General features: G+C 39.2%; 1 protein-coding gene across 3 annotated transcripts in view; it reads left to right on the forward strand.

The window, feature by feature from the left end:
* zfpm1 (zinc finger protein, FOG family member 1) overlaps positions 1 to 17,307 on the forward strand; it is a 68,545-nt gene extending 51,238 nt beyond the window's left edge. For all 3 annotated transcript variants that reach the window (XM_057347916.1, XM_057347917.1, XM_057347918.1), the window contains 5 exons: positions 7,402 to 7,504; positions 7,593 to 7,811; positions 9,361 to 9,591; positions 9,725 to 9,946; positions 13,196 to 17,307. In XM_057347916.1, the coding sequence (XP_057203899.1) occupies positions 7,402 to 7,504; positions 7,593 to 7,811; positions 9,361 to 9,591; positions 9,725 to 9,946; positions 13,196 to 15,441 (3,021 nt within the window). In that variant the 3' untranslated portion in view covers positions 15,442 to 17,307. The remainder of the gene's footprint in view (positions 1 to 7,401; positions 7,505 to 7,592; positions 7,812 to 9,360; positions 9,592 to 9,724; positions 9,947 to 13,195) is intronic.
* The last annotated feature ends 5,166 nt before the right edge of the window (positions 17,308 to 22,473 follow it).

Below are 22,473 nucleotides of genomic sequence, written 5' to 3' on the forward strand. Positions count from 1 at the left end.
TCCAAACCAGATCACCGGTAGATCAGGAGCCCGCTTTCCAAGAGTGTCTCATTTTCAAATCTCTTATCTCCATGTTTTAAGTATCACAGTTTCTGATTTTTACATGTCATTTGCATGCCACTCATTTCACCTCGATGCTGTTTTCTTGGAGGGGTGTGTATTTGCAAAGATGTGCTGCTTGAGTGTGTGTGTGTGTGTGTGTTAGGAATGTTCACAATGATCCAGTAATATTAAATTATAAAACATTATTTCAAAAATATTAGCTGCTACAGCCATATGCTTTCATCCGGGAGTATTTGGTCCATACGTTGCATCTCGTGCTGTTTTTCGGGCATCCGGTGCCAAGCGTTGCATTGTAAAGAATGCCTGTGGAGGTAAAATAGTCTTTTTAAACTGTTGCACACTCTGTTCTTTAATGCTGTATCTACATATACTGTACAGCCGCGGAAAAATTTAAGAGACCATTTCAAAGACCATTTTCAGGTTTTCTAAATTTATTATTTATAGGTATGTGTTTAGGTAAAATTATCATTTGTGTTTTATGCTGTGAACTTCTAACACTATTTCTCCCAAATTTCAAATAAAAATATTGTTTCTATTTGCATTTATTTGCAGAAAATGAACCCTGGAGAAACAGGTCAGAATAACAGAAAAGATGCTCTATATTGTTTCAGACCTCAAATACTGCAAAGAAAGCAAGTTAATATTAACTTTTCAAAAGTTCAAAAATATTTGTTTAATGCGATAACCTAGATTTTATCCGTTTTCATGTGTTGTTTTCATGTGCTGTTGGATGTGTCACTTCTGAGGTCTGATTTAGTTGAAATTCAACAGACACTGGACTGGAATGACCACAATACATCTAGAAATGTTAAAGAATTTGGAATGATCTCTTGATTTTGAACACAAGACAAGTTTTGGTTCACCTGATTCAATTTGACACATTTCCAACAAAACTACAAGTTCAGTTAAAAGCAGTTAGTCATTGTGTCATTAAGGTAACCTACTGTCAACGTTAAAGACAAAGTATGTTGAGTATTTTTAGTTTCCCGAGTGTGCAGGTCATTCGGTTCTATGCTAGCGAGACCAGAAAAAAGAGAAAGATGGAGAAAAGTAAAGAAGAAAAGAGAATTTGTGTGTGAGTGAGTGAGAGAGAGAGAGGCGGATGAGAGAAGGTTTCTGATTGTTATCGCTCTTCCTTTTCTTCTCTGTATTTTTGGAGGATTCACACACTGACCTCTTTGTTTGGGACAGTATGAACCCCCTTTTCAACCCCCCCAGCCCCCTTTTGGGAAAGAAACCATTTCCTGTGGAGAGCAGATAGAGAGAGGGGCAGAAAGCAAGGGGGATGGAAAAGTGAGAAAGGAGTGTGTGGAGAGATACGGAGAGGAATAGATAGCGGGAAGGAGATGGAGACAAAGAGTGTGGCGGAGCATGAAAAGAGGGATATGGACAGATGAGGAGGAGGATAAAGGTGGAGATAGAGAAACAGGAACAGAAGAAGATAACGATGGATGAAAAACGCAGAAAAATGAGAATGAGCGAGAGAGTAGTGAAGTAACATACAGTTGGTGCCTTAGTTTACTTCATTCTGTTGTGAATCGGTGTGTAGTAAACATGAATTCAGGGATCATTTTGTTTTTGTGGTGCATTCGGGGAATTTGTGGTGGGCTGGAGAGTTTTGGTGCACTATTAGTGGACTATATAGTAGTACACTTTTAGTTTACTATATAGAAATTGTGATGTCATTCCACTTCAGGTGTTCTTTTACTTCTCAATAGTGTTCCCTCACAGAACACTGCAGGATTACACATCGTGAGATACATGCTGTCATATCTTGAGCAAACACCTTTTAAACCCTTGTTCCACACTATCATAATGAGCATCAGTTTTAGTGTATTTGCACACTGTTTAATACCTTTCTACCGTGTTAAACATTTACATGTGGAACATATGGAGTGTGCGTTTCAGAAACGTCCTCTGGCTACCAGAAGATGAGTTTGGTCAATTTGTTTTAATTGGGTCTGTAAACCTGGGTGGATTTAACTTGGGGTCATACCGTAGGGTCACGGAAAGATACCGCACTCACTTCTGAGGAGAAACCATTTTTTCTCCAGTTTCTGCGAAATGAAATCGTACAGGAATCATTTGCATTCAACTTTTATCAGCGTCGGAGGAAGGCGTTTTTAAGAACGATAACAGCGCACGAAGCATGACTGCGTGTGACGCTGATGCACAAGCATGTGTCTGTTTGTCTGTGAGTTGGAAAGGTGCGTCTACGTCTTTTACTGTCGGCGTGCATGTGTAAGGAGTGTGGGGGGGCGGCTGCTGGTTAATATCAGACCAAATAATTAGATTCGCTATCAGGGCGGCGGCAGCAGTGTGGGGATCAGGCAGATTAAAGCGCGGCCGTCGTCATTAATATTCATGAGGGAGCAGGGCTCGGACGAGGGGCTTAGACTGTTCCTCAAAGCTGTGCACTCGACAGGGTTTAAAGCGACGCACTCTAGTTTCTGCGTGTGAGGGAGCAGGGGGTGTTTTCACCCACATTAGGGTGACACTCTAGCGTTCTTTCTTCATTTTCATCATTATAGTCACCCACGCTGGACCTGACTGTGGGGTTACACGTCGGTCAAAATGTGAATGCATCCTCGTATAATCATTCGTGGAGATTTTTTCGGGGATTATATTTCAGATTAGTGTTTGACTGATTCTTGAACTTTTTCCTCCCATCACATTGGTCCAGTGGCTACATCCTTGGTTTCAGAGACGTGTGATTCAAGAATCATGTTATCTGAATAAATTTAGATTAGGGATGTCACAGAGTAACAGTACTGACAATAACCATGATATTAAAACCCACATTTATTGATATTGTGTTAATTCTACACATATCATGAACTATTAAGCACCTAATTTACACTATTAAGGGTCCAATGTGTAACCTTTGGAGGATCTATTGACAGAAATGCAATATAATATACATAACTATGTCTTCACAGGTGTATAAAGACCTTACATAATGAATCGTTATGTATTTATTACCTTAGAATGAGCTATTTCTATCTACATGCACCGCAGGTGCCCTTACATGGAATTTGCCATGTTGTTTCTACAGTAGCCCTAAACGGACAAACTGCTCTACAGAGCATGATTCATAAATAAGTTATCTCCTTCTGTAAAGTAGCGAAAACATGACGACATCTTAGTCCTGTGTCAGCCTCCGTAGTGCTTTGAAAGGGAGGGGTGGAGTGAGCCGTTGGTTGCAATTCGCAACCTCACCACTAGCTAAATTTCATGCACTGTACCTTTAAATAAAAATGTTGGGTACAAACTCTCTCTCTGACTCCCTACATTCCTATTTTGAGTGTGATTTATTAACCAAATAATTTGACAAATTTATTGACAAAACACAAAATTTGAATTTAACTGGTAGCATCGTTCGTCTTTAAGTACTTCAAAATTCAGTAGATATCACACTAATATTGTTATGAATTCTTTTGGTCATGATAACCTTGGTGTAGAGAAAAATCCAACATCGTGACTTCAGATGCATTTAATTGTTTTAACATTGAACCATGATATATTTGATTGAGAATTTATTTGACTCGTCAATATCAGTGCTCTGTAGGTTTTTTATTTATATTTACATTAATGCGTTTGACGGGCTCTTTTATCCAAAGCAACTTGCTGTGAATTCAAGGAATACATTATCAGTAAGTGTCTTCCTGGGACTCAAACACACAACCTTTGTTTGCACTGCTAACACAATACTCATAATGCTCAATTGTATTTATGAATAGGTAGAAAGCCTTGTTTTAATGAAAATTACACCTTGGCATAAGTTTATCAACAATAAAGAAACTATCTATGCTTTAATGTGACCAAAGTTCTGGCCTTAATATTAAACTGTTTGGCACTGCCTCAATATGACACACCTTCCATTTCTACAGTATGTGGTGATGCTTTAGGTTGCTTCTCTACAGCAGGAGCTGGAAAACGTTTATAGGTATGGAAGCAATAACAGGAAATTAAGCACAGAAGAATTCTGGAAGACATCTGTTGCACTACGACTGGACGGTGATTTTCCATAAGAATCAATTCAAAAGGGTGGATGTAATGTGATCATTGCGTTATGTACTGTACCTGATCACCTGACCATTGATTTCCTCTATTTACCACTTGAGATATGGACCCCCTCTGTTCGCCTTGATCGCTATGAACCGCTTCTTGTTCACTATTCATACTGGGTCACAACCATTTACATCTTCATTTACTCTCCGTGTGCATCTGCGTGTACAAATCTGCGCGTCAACGCGCTCGCGTGTGTGTTTAATTAGAGCGAGCATTTGTCTGGAAGTGTTTTGTCAAAGGCAAGGTCTGACCACGCTGCCCTCTCCTTTTGTAAAGCTTAAAGTCGAGTCGTTAAATGAGTCTGAAACAAATTAGCAGAAGCACGCAGCACTTATGCCACAGACGGCTCCAGCATTGGGTTTCAAATTAAAACAAAAGGAGCCCTATCTGCTTATCAGCACTAGTTCCCCATGAAATACAATACGGACCGTATCTTCAGGCAAGAACAGACAGAATTAGAAAGAAACCCTTCAGCTGTCCTCTTCTGCTGCCCATCTCTTCCTCTCAACCCGTCGACTGCTGGCTTTTAATCCTGCTTTACACATTTCAACTAATGGCGTTTCATTTTCTCGTGTCTTTTAAAGTTGATTTGGTAGCGTGTCGATCATATAATGACAAGTTTTCCCAAAGGCTAGTCTTAAACTAAGCGTAGTGAATGAAGGACCGTGAAGGTTTTCCTAAACATGAGGTTATTAATGAACCGGCACTACGAAACTGCTGCCACCTAGTGGATCGGATCAGAGACAATCTGCTCTGAGGCCAGAAGATGACTTTTAAAGTCCATTATCAAGAATTTTAGTCTGAAAGAGAGTTTATGTACAGCCTGGTCTCAGGTTTCACTACATAATGACTTGATTGTGTTGGTGTATTTTTTTCTATTTGAGACGTTATAGGGGTTACTTCATTGTTATCGTCTACGCACCCCTTTGAGGCTTTTGCATATTACGTTTTGTTTTTTTTAATGCGGTTGAAAACCACACGATATTACCCACATCAAATCCCCTTTCAACCGTTATTGAGCTTTCCCTTGGAATGTTGCATTTGCTTTTTTCTTTGTACAAAAGCTGTCTGTTTTATTGGACCTTCCCTGTAAATGGGTCACCCCTTTAAAAATAATTCCTCTTCATCTGTGTTTTAAATAGGCACTTTGGTTTCTAACCTAAGGACATTGAGAAAATAAACATTGGAAGATGAATTATAATAAACTGTAAAACAGTTGACAAGTCTGGATTTGCCTTTGTAATATTGAAATTTAAAAGAAGCATGCTTAACTTCAATGGCTTATTGTTAGAAGGAAGGGATTAAGAAATACAAAAAAAAAACAAGTCTGTGAATGTGTTTTTGTATTTCTGTGAACAAACTGTCACAATAAAGATACTAACCTGCAATTATTACCACAGTGCATAACCACATGCAATAAAATAAGATGCTTACCGGGAAACAAGTGGCATGAGATATTGCAAATAAAAGTGCTGGTTGAAAATTCGTAAATGGGTTAAAGCTATTTTAGAACTTCTGTTGTTAGGTTACCTTAAAAATGAAAATGTAAGAAAAACTCAAATGAAACATTTACTAAACATTTGTTTTATTTACAGAAAACGCACATATCAATGAACCATTTGTACAATTTTGGAGGCAAATGAGATTAGTTTGTTTTACATTTTTACATATTTTCTTATAACCTAATGGGTTACTTAACCTATGTAAAGGAACAGTTCACCCAAAAATTAAACTTCTGTCTTCACTTACTCACACTCAAGTTGTCCCAAATCTGTATCCATTTCGCTCGACCTGATTTTGCCAAGTGGTTGATGTCCTCAGGACAAAATATTATGTTGACCTAAGGACAACATTTTTATAAGTAAAACCTAAACCCACACCAAACCCCAACACTAACCATAACTTACCCCTAAAACCAGAGGGAAATGATAAGTGAGAAACAATGGTCTAGAAGCACCTAATGCTAGTTGGAAGATTCAACTTAAAATAAACTGTAAACTGATTTCTGAAATCTGATTGGTTGATTTAAATGTTGTCCCAGGGTCAACATGATGTTGCCCTAAGGATATCAACCACTTGGCAAAAACAGGAGAGCCATCAATTTCATGTTCTGATAAACGGTACTGTTTAGCGTGTTGACAAAATGTTTATATGCTCTACTTGTAAGTCGTAGAAAAAAGCGTCTGCCAAATGAATAAATGTAAATATAATAAACACAGAGAAAGATATTTGGAAGAATGCTTGTAACCAGTAGCAAAAATGTATAGTCTATATTTCTTGGTTCCGTTGAACACAAAAGGAGATATTTTGAATAATGTAGGAAAGGAAACAGTTCTGCGGCACTTTTGACATTGTCATTTTTCCTACTATACTGTAAAAAATGACACGGATATTTACTTAAAAAAAATTATGGTAACAATATTAAACAAAATATTTTTAAGTACTTCAAAGCTTATAAAAGTCAACTTCTAGATATTTTCTAAAAAGTTAAACTTCAGTTTAACATTTATTATTGTTTACAACATATATGATGTACAAGTAAGCTGAGAGTTGTCTCAGTACTGGGATTAGCACCATTACTGTTCACTGAGCGAAATAAACATAACCTAAGCACAAGCACCACTCTTCTGAACGATGGTAACCACGAAACTCAAAAATACAAACAGAATTAAAGACAAGGGAACAATAAACACTATCAAGTCTTTCATTTTATTGTAAAGCACATACAATAGCACTTCTTCACAAAAATGACTCTCCTAATGCTGTCGCATGCAAGCATGCTGGGAACTCTAAATTCACTGCTCAGTTAGTGAAAGTAACTAAAAGAATTCATGTAGTCCCACCACAAAATATTTAAGTAAAGATCCTTTATACAAGTTTAAGTGGGTTAAACATGATCAAATTAAGTTGAATTCACTCAATAATTTGTGTGTTTAGAATTCCAAGAGTTTTTCTATAATTTTAAATTAAATTTTGGTTAAAAAAACAAGAACACAATTGTATTAAGTAAAGTTTACTCAATTAATTTCATGACATCTACTACGACACAGAATCATGTTCTACAGTGTATGGTAGTCAAAGTGGCCAAGAACTGTTTGGTTACAAGCATTCTTCCAAATATCTTTCTCTGTGTTCATCAGAACTTGAGGGTGAATAAATGTTGACAGAATGTTTATTTTTGTGTGAACTGTCCGTTTAACTGTCCCAATTAATCTTGCCTGTGTACTTCTAGAAAGCTGACTATATTTCTCTCTGTGGGTTTTCCAGAGCTCTTTCATGTCTTTGGAGTGTGAAGACGCAGACTACTGGCTCCGGAGAATACCTGTGACCTCACGCCCCACAGAGTCAAACTGCACCATCTACAGTCAGGGTAAGAATTAAACGCACGCCTCTCTCAAGTTATCTGAGGTGTCTTAAAACCATTAGGTAGGAAGTAACATTAGCTGTTTATTTTACAGGAGGAGCATTATTCTGTAAGCTCACACAGGACCTGTCCAGCGGCAATGCACTTGTGGCGATGCTGTCCTGCTCTACTGCTGATCAGTCGAAGACGATACAGACGGGCGCTGTACGGGTGAAGGAGGAGCCTGCGTATCCCGCTGCTCTGCACTCAGAGATCCAGCTCCTCCCACAGCAGGCTGGCATGGCTGCCATCTTAGCAACTGCCGTGGTTAACAGTGAGTCACTACTTGTCGATAAACACAACATGCCTTCAGTTTCCTCATGCGTTTTTTGTATGTTTTTTAAAGGGATGGTTCATGTAGAAAAAACACTTCTGTCATTATTTACTCAACCTTGTTGTAAAAGAAATGGTTCTTTGTATGATGAGACATGGTACTGTGTACTAATATTTAAATGATATTCAAAAATATCGTGGCTGTCTGTCGGTATCTCAAACAGCAGTGTTCAAACAGCAGTGTTCAAACAGCAGTGTTCGGTTAGCTATAACTCTCCAAAGCTCAATGCACCACTCTAACGTCTGGATAATTCATTGCTCTCAATGGGAACAGACATGTAAGGAACAGTTTGATGTGACTGTTCTAGGCTCCTGACAGCCAAAAATTTTTGTTGGTTCCCCCTTACGTCACACCATCCCTCCATCACAAACACAAACGTTTTTAATGTTTTTTAAAAATTATATTTTACATTTGTTTACTCAATATTTGATTGTTAAAATATTTTTAAAAGCCACAGACCCAACAAACATGAAAAGTGACCAATGATAATATATGTTAAAATATAATCTTTTTATAATTAATTTTTCACTTTTTTTCATATATTTGTTAATATATGTTAAAAATAGAAATAACGAAATATGGAAATACTTCAGCCAAATGAGGCACATTTATTTGTGTTTGGTCTCAGCGGACAAATGAAATAAAATCCAAATGCTGCAACATGGATTAAATGTTTACTGTACCTGTTACTGTTTACTGTATGTCACTGTTGCTTGTCATTTAAGCTTCTCCACCAGAAGGTGGCAGTGTTGCTTCAGTTCAGACAGTGATAAGGCTTTGACTGGTACAGTGCAGTGCATCATGCTCTCTCCTTTACTTCAGTGAAAGTGTGGGGAGTGGGAGTGGACACAATCATGCTGTGATGAACAAATGAATAATCACTGTAAATAAGGCTGAAGGGTAAAACATGATCAGCCCGACACAGTTCACCCTGCATTAGCTGGGCTAGTTGAAAGGGATAATTGGGATGTTGCATTCCTTATCAAATATAGAGCGTTCAACATGTGTGTGTAATCGTCCCTATCTGATATCAGGACACATGTGCACACTCTCGCAAACGTCACAAACTCGATGTGCCCGTTGCCGTGGAGATGATAGCTTTTTCTGATTTATAATTGTGTGCAAGCGTGTGTTAGTGCTTGTATGTATTGCTTAGTGTGTGAATATATATGAAGCTGCTGCCATACAAAACATCACACATCATCCCACCTACGATGAAATGCGTGAAATGTCAATTATACATGTTGGATAAATAGCATATCAGAAAGACACCGCACAGTGTAAGAAAAGTATAACTAGTATAATAAGTATAATGGGTGTAGTAAGTTAGAAAATTACTTGGTTTTTCATTCAGTGCCTCAAATCCAATGATGCTCTCTCTTCATGAGCAGATGTCCTTCTTTGAACCCTTTTAATCTTGAAAGATTAGTGAGTTGTTGGAAGCTTGTTGCTTTTGTTCTAACTGGTTGTATTTTGTGTGTGTGAGCAGAAGATATTTTTCCATGCAAAGACTGTGGAATCTGGTACAGAAGTGAGAGAAATCTCCAGGCCCATCTCATGTACTACTGTGCGAGCCGGCAGAAGCAGCAGACCCCTGCCTCTCCTCCACAGGATAAGCCTAAAGATTCATACCCCAACGAGAGGCTGTGTCCCTTCCCACAATGCAACAAAAGCTGCCCCAGCACCAGCTCTCTGGAGATCCATATGAGAACTCACAGTGGTGAGACGCGTCTCTCTTTTCCCCTTTTCAAACACTCTTTCATATATTTTAATGGGGTTTTAATGAAGTACTCCTCTAATGTCTGTTTAGTAAATAATAATTTGGCTTGTGTGTGTGTGTGTCTATGTTTCAGGAGAGCGCCCGTTTGTGTGTTTGATTTGCCTGTCGGCTTTTACCACTAAAGCGAACTGTGAGCGGCACTTAAAGGTCCACACAGACTCACTGAACGGTGTGTGTCACGGCTGTGGTTTCATCTCCACAACACGAGACATTCTGTATAGTCACCTGGTCACGAGTCACATGGTTTGCCAGCCTGGATCTCACAGTGAGGTGCACTCACCCAAACTGCCTACAGGTAGCTATAGGTTCTTTACAGTACTTTTCAAACTTTACTCAAAGAGACAGTTCACCCTAAAATAGACATTCTGTCATTTACTCATCCTCGAGCTGTTCCAAATCTGTACACATTTCTTTGTTCTGATGAACATAGAGAAAGATATTTGGACGAATGCTTGTAACCAAACAGTTCTTGGCCACCATTGACTACCATAGTAGAATAAATGACAATGGTAGTCAAAAGTGCCCCAGAACTGTTTGCTTTCCTACATTCTTCAAAGTATCTTCTTTTGTATTTCAACAGAACAGAACTGTGGTAGGCAATGGTGCCCCAGATCTGTTTGGTTACATGCATTCTTCCAAATATCTTTCTCTGTGTTCATCTGAACGAAGAAATTTATACAGGGAGAAATTTTATTTGGGTGAACTGTTACTTTAAGGTATATAATGCTTTACATTTTATTTGAGTGATTTTTTCTAAAAACTCAACATTTTATACTCGTTTACATCGACATCAAGCTACACCTTTGTTATTGTTTTGTCATCTCTAGCTGCAAAAATTACATATAGAGCCTTGAATATTAATATTACTTAAATACTACTTTTATTTATTATTTACCTAACTTTTTAGTCAGCCTTGAAATGCAAAGCTTGTTGTCTCTATAAAGTTGATATTGCTCTCGTTAAAATAATTTTCTGACAGTGTGTTCTAACTAGATCTGACATGAAAAGGTTTTTTCATGTATAGATGCCGGTTTTCTATTTATACCCCGCCCACAGTGAAATCTCACTGGTCCAAAGTCATGCCTCCCTTAGTTGTACATTGACTTTCAAATACCAGTGATGTCCTTCTGAAAGCTTGCATTTTGTGTTTTGTGATTTTTTTGTTAGTCACTCTTTATGTTTGTCACTATGTTTTTCAAATATCAATGCAAGATAATGTATTATAAAGAGTGCTTATCATCTTTGACAACCCGGTATTTAATCATTTTAAAAGTACTTTGTTTTTTTAGTATTTCCAGAAAAACAGTAAATTTGGACATCCAAATTGGCTTTGCATGTGTTGTGCAGCAATTTAGCTTTTGTTGTGGACGCACAAATTATTTATCTGCGGAATCTCATTTTGTCAAGCTCAGTTAGGACATTGTGTAAAAACTGACATCTGACCTGACACGCAGGAAGGAATTTTTGGTATGCTGTTTTTTAAGTTGCTTTAGCAACAAGAAAAATGTTAATAACTAGAGGAATTAGAGGACAAAACATCTTTTCACATTAAACTTGATTATAATTTGCTGTCGGTTTGTCTAAAGCATGGCAATGACTCATATGCTCAAATATAACTCATATCTAAACACATAAAATACATTGCAGAGAGATGAGAGGTTGATTCAAGGCTACATCCAGGGGCGTCACTTTTTTTCTTAAAAACCTGCTGTGTGAAAGAAGTGTGCAACACAATGCACTATACAAACTTCCCTTGCTTAAACCACTATTCCTACAGTGCAACAATACTGGGGATGGTAAACATTTATGTATTTAAAAATATTTATCTTCAACATACTTAACATAAACTTTATTAACATGGTTGGATGCACTGTATGGAAATAATGAAAGCAGAGAGAAATTTTTCTTGCACATCTGCATTCATTACACAGTATCCGGGTTTCCAAACAAAGTTGCGAATTTAGCTTATGCGCAAAAATGGAATATCGCATAAAACATTTGTGAATAAGCACCGTTTCCCTCCAACTAGTTGCTAATAAACTGCCACTAAATATCAGTAAGAAAAGTAAGAGAAGCCACTGAATATAATCATTTTCATATATAATAATACTTGCGCAAGCAGACGATTACGAAACACAATAAATGCGGTGCTTTTGTGGATGCCTGCTGTTTGGGTCGTGACAGTAATAGAGGCAATTACAGAAATACTTTGACGACTATGCTCAGGCATTTAAGAATGACCATAACAACATTTCTGATGCTGTGTAACAAGATCAGCTCTCTGGTTAGTCAGGTTACACCGGCCGTCTCATAGTGCAGTTACGTGGCTTTTTGGAGAAATTTATTCGGCAAATGTGTTTCCATCTCCCATTATTCGCATTAACCCTTTTTCGCAAAAATAAAAAAACACCTCAAGCGAGCCTAAAACTTTTTTTGCGAATTAAGAGTTTTTAATTCGAAATTTTGCGTTTCCATCACTCGTTTCTGATGGGAAACTTCAAAATGCGAATAAAAGCAGAGTGATGGAAACCCGCTTACTGATAACAATGAATAATTACATCATTTCAAGAATTTACAATTACAATATTTTAAGAAACCAGTCATTTTATGTCTCTAACTAATATAAAGAACATATTTTATCTAAAACAAAACAATATTTTCTGGTTCAACAGCCAAGTCCAAACAAAGTTGGTTCATTTTTTGAACCAACTGTACTGCCTATAATAGCACATAGTTATCTCAGCCATAGATACTGCCAACTTTATATGTGATGTCCTAAACTAGAGCTAGTAAATAAAATATTAATTTCATTTCTGAAAGTACAGAACATAAATGTTTTTCTAAGCAACAATGCAATTTTACACACTTGACAAAGGTTGTCCTGAGACATTTTCCTCTAACGTTAATGTCTGAGACCTGACTGGCTGGGGATGTACAGTAGTTTTTTTATCAAGTCTTACCACCCTCAAACTCATCATCTCCTTTCTGCTTCCATTTCCCTGCTTTGCACAAACAAAATCTGATGTCCATCTACAGGCGCTACTAACGAACGAGTCAAAATATGATGATTGATATTATTTAGAAACTTACTTTAGTTTCGTCATGTTTTCATAGCCTACCTGTCGCGTGTCGTCACCCTTGCGTGCCTGCATGCTGAAGTTGTTGCAAGGAAACACACAGATGTGCGGGGAACATGGATTTCTGCGTGAAAGTACGGCATGAGTTTGTGTTTTCAGACCGGTTAAAATGCGCGACTGCGTCGCTTTTACAAGCGTGAATTAGGTTACTATGTTGCATAAAAAACTATTATCAATGTAAATGATAACACTGAAAAAAACATGTGTTACAACTTGAAATTTATACTGGGGCACAGCAGATTTATACTGGGGCACTTGCCCCAGTAAAAGGGGTCTAGCGACGCCCCTGGCTACATCTTCCCTGTCCCTAACTCATAAATGACTCATGTTCAGATCTATTCACCTGATGTGTTCTTTCTTAGCAGTCATCCTATATGTAATTATTCATAATCTTCTCTTTATAACAGGCTTGAGTCCAGGAGACTCTGGAATTGTTCTGAAATGTCAAGTGTGCGGCTACTCCGCAGAAACACCTGCCCTACTCCAGCAGCATGTCCACACACACCTAGAAGTGAGGGTTCCAGCTGAAAGAAGCCCAACACCTCGTCAAAGCAGCCCCCCCTCCTCTAAGCTCCCAGACCCTCTGGATGGAGAACCTGCTGCCTGCGTGTCCAGACCAGACTCATCCAGCCCAGGTGCCAACGGCAGCTCTGCCTCTCATGGCTGCAGTCCCCTGAACCAACTCAACATCAAAGAGGAACCACGGTCAGATTATGAAACCGACTCAAAGGAGGAAGAAAGAGTAGGCAGCCCTCAAGGAAATGCTGTGAAGACGAGTTTGTCTCAGTCTACTTCACCTAAGAGCCCCTCGGTGGTGGCAGTTAAAGCAGAGCCCACCAGCCCCACTCCAGGTTCCAGCCCCGTACACCCTGGAACAGTCGGTTCGGTTCTCCCTGGAGGTGCGATGTTCTTGCCGCAATACGTGTTCAGTTCTGAGGCTGCCATCATGCCCCAAGCATCCGAGATTTTGGCTAAGATGTCCGAGATGGTCCACAGTCGGATTAAACAGGGCCAGGGAGCAGCGGCCGGACCGCAGGCGTTCTACCCACCCGGTTCTCCCGCCAGCGTTCATAAGGGAGCCACTTGCTTTGAATGCGACATCACCTTCAACAACATCAACAACTTCTATGTGCACAAGAGGCTTTACTGTTCCAGCAGGCATCAGCAGGGGGAGGCTGCAGGCGTTTTGAAGGAAGGGGAAACCGCCACAGCCGCACCTCCCGCTGCTCACGCCACTTCACCTCAGGCCAGACCTGTGAGCCGCACGGCCTCGGCGTCGCCCAGCTATTCCGACACTGCCCAAGGAGGCACGGCCTCAGAGCCCAAAACTGTTGAGGTGAAGAGTGAGGAACCAGGGATGAAGGATGCCACCTGCTCCTCTTCCTCAGAGGGGGAGGGGCCCGGAGGTGGACAGGTGAGTGAGGGAAGCCATAGCCCGAGTGGGTCTGCTGAAGATCCAGAGGACGAACTAACTCGCACATTCTGCCAAGCCTGCAACATTCGTTTCAGCCGGCACGAAAACTACATCGTGCACAAGCGCTTCTACTGCGCCTCAAGACATGACCCCTCCAAACAGCGGTCTCATTCTGGCAAGACCGCCTTCCTGCCCCAACCTATCCGCACACGTAAGCGCAAGAAGATGTATGAGATCCATATGGCTCAAAGCGAGGCTTTGGCCAATGCCGCTTTGACGGCAGCAACTGGGCTGGGGGTGAAACAGGAGATTACTTCCGTTCCTCCGCACTCCCAGGTGTCTGTGACCTCCAGTCCTGAGGGCGATGGCCCCATCGACTTGAGTAAAAGACCCAGACTAAGAGAGAACCCGAGAGGGACCAGCGTTCCCGCCGTGCCCCTTACCGACTACCACAAGTGTACCGCCTGCAGCATTAGCTTCAACAGCATTGAAAACTACTTGGCACACAAGACCTACTACTGCCCAGCGACCACCCTACAGCCCCAAACGCTGGAGCAACTCAGCCGACTAAAGAGACCCGCCTCCACCTCACCCAAGAACCCATCTGAGTCCACCCCTCTTAATGCCGCTCGTGGAGCGAAGTCCCCCAGCACCCCTCCAGTGGTCTGTCCATACTGCCCTCCCAACAGGCAGCTGACCTGCGACCTTGTAGAGCATTTCAAAATGGCTCATGGTCTAGTGATCACGCTACAGCAACATCCCGAGACGCATTCGGCTGGAGTCAGTCCGAGTCTGAGCCCACTTGATGCAGCCCCTCTCACCCCTCCTAAACCGAGCCCCCGACCCCATAGGGACAACGTGAACGGCCGGAGCATCAAACTAGAAGCCACCTCTCCCTCGTCACCTGTGCTTAATGGAAACCCTCTAGAACAGCAATCCGTAGGGGCGTCTACCACTGACCTGTCTCCCACCAGAGTTCCTTTAACTGTGTCACCTGTGCCTGAGGTGGGGCAGTTAGGCCACGCCCTCATTCCCGCGCTCGTTCCTGAAAAGGCGGCCTTGTCGCTAAGCCACGTCCACACGGCTCCAGCCATGCCCAAAACGCCCCTCGCCTCCCCCCTGCAGAATGGAAACACGCGCTACTGCCGGCTGTGCAACATCAAATTCAGCAGCCTGTCCAATTTCATTGCACATAAAAAATACTACTGTTCCTCCCACAGTGCCGAACACGTCAAGTGAGTCTACGCGGTCACTTCTGCCATTCCTCTAATGCATAGAAGTGCCAATCACGGCACCGCCCGACCTCATACAGACAGCGCGACAGCAGAACTGTTACTAGCCAGACACAGAGGTCTCTGTGCCGACCCCTTTGTTTCTGGTGATGTTACTTACGGTAACTTATTACACGTTATGGGTCAAGTTTGTATTACACTAAGAGATGAGACTACCTGCTCACAGAATACGCCCCCGATTTCCTATTTTCACACACATGCAAACTTTTTTCTTTCTGGAGTTTTACAATTCTGAAGGTGCATTTGCCTATTATTTGTTTTGAAATGTGTTTAATCAATGTTCGAGCTTGTTTTAATTGATGACATTTGCCTGAGCCATGCTTGTTTTTGTTTATCATTTTATTTCCTAAATCACTGATTTAGGGTCACAGCTTACCCCTACTGGAGGTCTTTATATACCTCGGCCTGTGAATCTTCAGTCATTCTTTAAAAACTGAACAACTCAGATTTAATTAGCATCTGGTTGCCTGTTCAAATTGAAAGATTTTGAATTGTAAAAAATGTGAAGTTGTTTTAAGTCCTCATGCATTCAGTTAAATACTACCTATTTTCCTATTATTAAGTAGTACTTTTTATTTGTCATACTGTCAAAAAGAAACATTTCAATCTTAATGTGATATAGTTTCTGGAATATGTGTCATGTTTTTCACATCAATCATTGGGACTTGAGAAGTAAATATGTAAGTGTTGTTGTAGTAAGACATGCACACCGTCTGTGTCAGTATTTGGTCATGGCTCCCAAACAGGCATTTATTTAACAGATGGCTGTGCTTTCTGAATCTTTATAAAGGACTGTGATGAAGTTGCCGGGTTTGGATTTTGAACAGTGTAAGATGTTTGTTCTCTGGTTACCAGCTCCCTTCAACTCGAAACATTCTCTGCTTCAAATTCGAAAGACTTTTGACCTAAAAAAAAGTGTCTCTGGGCGAATTTGACTCTTTTTTTAACCTGAAAATGAAGTATAGTATAGAAAAGACGCATATCATTGTCTTGCACACTGTCGAGCGATGTTGAAGGGCACTATAAGCGAGAGAATTGAAAACTGACTCGATCAGTAAGGTTTTCCTGGCAGCCGGATTGCTTTGTTTCTCTTTCATTTTTGCATTCTCTGACTCGCTGTTTAATTTTCCTCCGGACTTGCGTAAGTTAAACTACAGCGTCATGCAATCTGTCCTTGCGAGCTGGCTACCCTGGCAAAGCCTTAACAAAGACTCTCGTCAACATGTCTGCATTCTGCAACAACGGGTCACCAACTTCCACAATGATCCTCAATCTACCCCACCAAGTGGACTTTGTGTATGTTACCAGTGATATTTCCATTTTCCTTGTTACAAAAGCAACCTAGACAGGAAAACGCAGTTTGAATTTCTCTCGGTTGTGGGTTTGAAACGGTGCTGTAACTGTTGTCAATTCACACAGAGGCGTTTACAATTCCATCGTTTAATCATTTAGCAACTGTCACAAAGTCCAAAAGAACAGTGCTGAATGCCCTATTTTGACCTTTGCTAATTCCTTTTCTATTGCACTGTGTTGTACAAAAAATGCTGAATGTTTAGTTTTAGAAGCTTTTTTGTAATGTATTTATGTTTTTAAAGCACTTTTTCTTGTCCTGAACCCGTCCCCGAAGGACTTACTCGTGAACATTCTGACACAAGTGAAAGATAATTAAAATATTTTGTGAATAATTAAAAATGTTGATGGAAAAGTAATGAATGTCAAACATTTTCTTTGGGGTTGTTTATTTCAGCTACAAGAAGTTCCACTACACATTTTTGTCCAAACTATGCATGGGAAATAAAGAGTCCAGAAGGACATTCAAAGTGCAAGAGAACTTGTTGTACTCATCTATCTCCAAGCAGTTCTTTAATTCTGACGCAACACAGTAGTGTTGAGATCTTAGCAGAGCTTTGTTTGTTGATGACATGATTTATTTCTGTTTTTCTTAAGCTTTACATTTTCACACACACACTTTTAAATACTTGTGTTAGAAGCAGATTTAAAAGGATAGTTCACTCAAAAATGAAAAAGTGAACTTTGGACTGTCACAATATCAGATTTTCACATTATGAATATTATACAATTTTGAGATTAAGAAAAATAGTTCAATGTTTTTTGGCCAATGAACTGCACTCAATATAGGAGTGTAGGAAGGCAGAGAGAGAGAGTATTGTATTGTGAGACGTATTGAGAGAGTTTGTAGTTGTCTTTAGTTTAAATTGGTGCGACAATATGTTGACCGAATTATTTTTTGTATTTTACCATCGCATGTGATCATTTGTGAAGTATTAACATAACATCAATAATCACATTAATAGACTAGTTATTAATAGACGGTTTAAAAGCAACAACCTAAACAAACGTTACTGCGCATGCATGCTTTTGTGGTCCAAACTTAACTTCCTGTACACGTCCGCAAAGAATAGAGTCCCTGCAGATTACATTTGATAACAAGAAAAAGAAATAAATTACATTACCTAGCAAGTTAAAAGTATGTCTAGCCAGTATTATTTTGGGTTACAGTAGAAGAACCGTTGGCTAAACTTACTGTAAATGTGACAAAGTAACACAACCCAACTATAAATTTCAACAAATTGTTCATTTAATAAAATTAATAAACAACCAAATTCAACAAATTATTTATTTAATACAATTATTGTACAATAAAATATAAATGAATATAAATAAAATAGCTACAAACACAGACTGGAAGGTAACTTAGGGCCAGGCGCATGCATCCGATGTAGCGTCTATATAATTGTCATTGTTGAAACCTGTATATTGTGATTTATATAAGAGTGAGTTGAGAATTGCAGCAACAATTTTTATCTTGCAATTTAGCTTTTTTTTTACTTTGCTTGACACGGGTTCCCTTGGGCAGTACACAAAATGTACTGCATTACACCGTGTCTACACCAGTCAAAAGAAAATAGAACGCATTAGAACCCATTCTAATTTAATATGTTGTCCACACTGGATGTGCTGGTCGCGTCCGTTGTAGACACGGAGTTATACTAACACATCTTACATTCAAACCCCTTTAATGTTTCGGTCTTATCTCACCGAGGACTGCTATCGGTGCCCATCACATAAAAAATAGGTGACTTAAAATGTCCTTTTGTTGATTTAAGTTCAGTGGTGTTTACAGAAATAATCATGTTTTGTACTGACGCATACTACCATCAATATTTACATTCATTCACAGGCTGAAGGTTATGTTCTACTTGGTGAATTATTTCTGTTTTCCCCCACTCTTCCGTTGTTATTGTACATTTTCGCAAGCCTTCTTGATTTATTAAAGTATTACTCACTCAACCTTGCTTGAAAAAAAAGCTTGCTTTTACTGCACACTCGCTAAGCATGGGCTGCAATTATCTGAATAAAGCAAAGCTTTCTTGCCTTAAGTATCAAGGCTATTTCGCCCCACTCTTAAAAAAAACTGTTGGATGTCTGTACCTGTGGATTCGTTTTCATTATGATAACCAAAAAACTCGTTTTGACATTCATTTCAAGTCTCTGTTTTTTTTCATAGGAGCCTAAAGATCATATATTGTAACATGATGGTAGAGCTGTCGGAGGAAATGAACCTTTACCTTTCGGTTTTCAAAGTCAGTATCAACAGTATTTATTGAAAAAGATTTAGTTGAAAGGTTTTTAAAATCCATTAAGCATAGTAATTGCCATAATATATCCAAGAGTGTAGAGTTGGGTTCTTCATTTGCTGTTTTTGCATAATGGCACACAATTCCTCCTGGAATTAGCATATCCCAGCAAGGAGGACAAATAACAAGGACTATTGTACTCCAGCTTCAATGGTGCTCACCTTAGCCTTGTGAACAAGAGCCGTCCTCAATCCCTTAAACCTATCCATGGTTTAAAGCTCCTGAGCTTCACCAATGTACAGAATAAGAATCATTTCAAATGCTTCATCAGGTCAATTTAGGCTCACTTTCAGAAGCCTCTCCTTTCTAAAATCCCATTCTTACTTTAAATGTCATTTGACTACGCTGCTGTTATCTGAATCAAAAGGTGGGCTTTTGTTTTCTAATATCAGTCGATACGGTGATAGGATGTGACACAGATGGGAATGTGCATGCATGTCAGTCTTTACTACACTGTGCATTTACGTTGACTTGTACATTTTCAGCAATTATCAAGTTAAGTGCATCTAATGAAGCAGGAGACCCTGAGGTCTGATCTTTAGTAACATTTACATTGAACTTTGCATTTATAATAGTCACATATCTGACCCATTGTACATGTGTGAAGAATCAAAGAGTACAAATAGAGACTGTGCCAAACACAGCACCGATCAATTCAAAAAGAACAAAACCAAGCTCACATGTAGTGCAAGAACACAATTTAGCACAGCATGTTTTAGACGGTGATGATTGTAATCAAACGCAGGTTTCTGAAGGTCATTATCTTTGGTCTTAATTCACGCTTTTAGAATCTGACAGCACGTGTTTGGCTTCTTTTCTTTCGACTTTCTCAGGGACGAGTTGTTCTGAATGCCTGTAAAATGGCAAAGCCTTTGCGGTGACAGCTGGCATCGCAGATAAAGTCAATGAATGCAATTTCATTTGCTGTGTCTTTTCGAGCAGGTTTCGAATTTTCTCAATGGCTTTGCAGTGATGTCTTGTAATGTTGCTGTGCCCCGTATGCCAGCTGTCTGTTAAAACCTTCCAAAAAATGACATAAAATGAGATGCTGTTTAACCTGTGATCCATCTCGGATGATCCTGTCTGTTGTCTGAAGTACCTGGAGCAGGTGACCATAGTGTTCTTTGACAGCCAAGACCCTCATTCCCCATTGGTTTGGTTCAGGATTTCTGTTTAAAGGTTGTGTACACTGTGAAAACCTTCCTCTATTTAAATGTAAAAACTTTTACATTTTTAAGTAATATCAAACTGGCTTAATTAATGTCAAAATGGCTTGTAAAGCCAATTTGATTTAACTAAAAAATATTTTTTTTATACTTTTCCTCGAATCCTCGAGTTGTTCCAAATCTGTATACATTTCTTTGTTCAGATGAACACAGAGAAAGATATTTGGAAGAATGCTTGTAACCAAACAGTTCTTGGCCACCGTTGACTAACATAGAAAGAAAAATGACAATGGTAGTCAAAAGTGCCCCAGAACTGTTTGCTTTCTTACATTCTTCAAAATATTTTTTTCTTAATATTTAAGATAATATTTTTTTCAGCAAAACAAAGAAATGTATAAAGTAATTTTTCATAGTCAATGGTGGCCAAGAACTGTTTGGTTACAAGCATGGTTCCAAATATCTTTCTGTGTGTTCATCACAACAAAGAAATCTATACAGATTTGGAACTGTTCCTTTAAGTAGTCAATTAAACATACTAAAACATGTTTTTAACCTCTTAATAAGCGGCCCCATTTTTGAGCATTCTGTTGATTGCAAAAACAAGTTCAGAACATGAATGTAGAGTGTTTTAGCTTTCAAATAAAACAAAGGTATATGCAGACTCGCTAAAAAACAACCTTGCGACCCCCATGAACCCTGTGCTTGTTAAGGGGTTTTAAATAAACATCATGTTTTTACGTTATTTAAACGAATCAAGCAAATTCATAACATATTCATACTGTAACAGCAACTTAACACATGTACATTTTTAAATAGTTAAAGTTGAGATGACTGAAAAAGCAAAAAAGTGTATGCATGTTTTCCTGTGAGATCAGATTGTGCTTTCCTCCTTCTTTGGATAACAACGCATCAGATGCTGACATGTAAAGATGACGAAAAACTGGAAGTCATCTGCACATCTCAACATAAAAGGTAAACGAAACACTGACGTTACATTACTGGTAGTCCTCCAGACATTATCCTCAGAGCATGAATCATTGGAGCTGGAGAGCTGGGAAAGGTTTGTCACTAATTGCTGTGATTATGATCATTTTAGTACTGTGAGAAAAGCACAGATAAAGGCCGAGGTGAGGGATGGTTAGATGGTCAGAGCAAATAGTCATGGTTTTATGATGTTCAGACATGCAACTCTGAAGTATGGAGACAATCAGCTCCTTATACCAACCAATCACAGTATAATCCTAATGAGCTGTTCTCAGAGGCACATAAATGATGGTCATTTTTGCTAGTCCTCATGGTGACAATAAATTAATAAAGCAAGTATCACATCAGGATACTAAGTGATCTGAATATGTATCTGCATGGTGTTTTTGCCATCCCAGGATTCTTTGCAGGCATACATGAAAGTCCATTAAAAACAAAGAGGTTTCGAAGGCCAAAGTTGAAGCAAGTGCTGTCTGCAGGAGAGGTGAGTATAGGCTCTTTTAAATTCTTTTAAATCATCTTACAATGCTGGTTTTAATGATGGTCTCTGCAGGACTCTCTGCCCTCAGGTGAGTCATCTCCTGGAAAAGACTTGTGTTTACAATCGGTCTTAAAGCAGTTGAAAAAGTCAAGGATTGTGGCAATAATGACAACAGTCCAAGTCAAATCTGGTAAATGGAAAGCCATTAATGAGAAATGTGTCAAAAGCATATTCTCATCAAACAGATTTGAGAACCTTTGAGGTGAGGTTAACCTGAGTGTGGTGTGCTTGTGAGTCATTCTGTCCTCATTAGTCAACACTCAGATTTCAGAGACCACTGCTAGAATATTTTCCATTATTCCTTTATTTTTACCCTGTGACCGTTCTTCTTAGACCAACACATATGAAATTAATTTAAATAATCAAGTTGTAGTTTGTTTCTGTGGCATAACTGGTAAAGCTGTGTGTTAGCAGCACAAGGTTGTGGGATTTGATTTCCAGGGAAGAGGCATGTAAAATGTTTATTTTAATTCATTCAAGTTGCTTTAGATTCAAAGGACTGCCAAACGTAAAATGTGAATGTAAATACAGTATTGACTTCATTCATTGTGGTTGTACAGAAAATCTTCAGATACGTTTAATATGTGAACGGGATTGTATGCTTAGTCGACTGATAAAATAAACCTTTG

The sequence above is a fragment of the Triplophysa rosa genome, linkage group LG12 (assembly GCF_024868665.1).
Source record: "Triplophysa rosa linkage group LG12, Trosa_1v2, whole genome shotgun sequence".
Taxonomy (NCBI): domain Eukaryota; kingdom Metazoa; phylum Chordata; class Actinopteri; order Cypriniformes; family Nemacheilidae; genus Triplophysa; species Triplophysa rosa.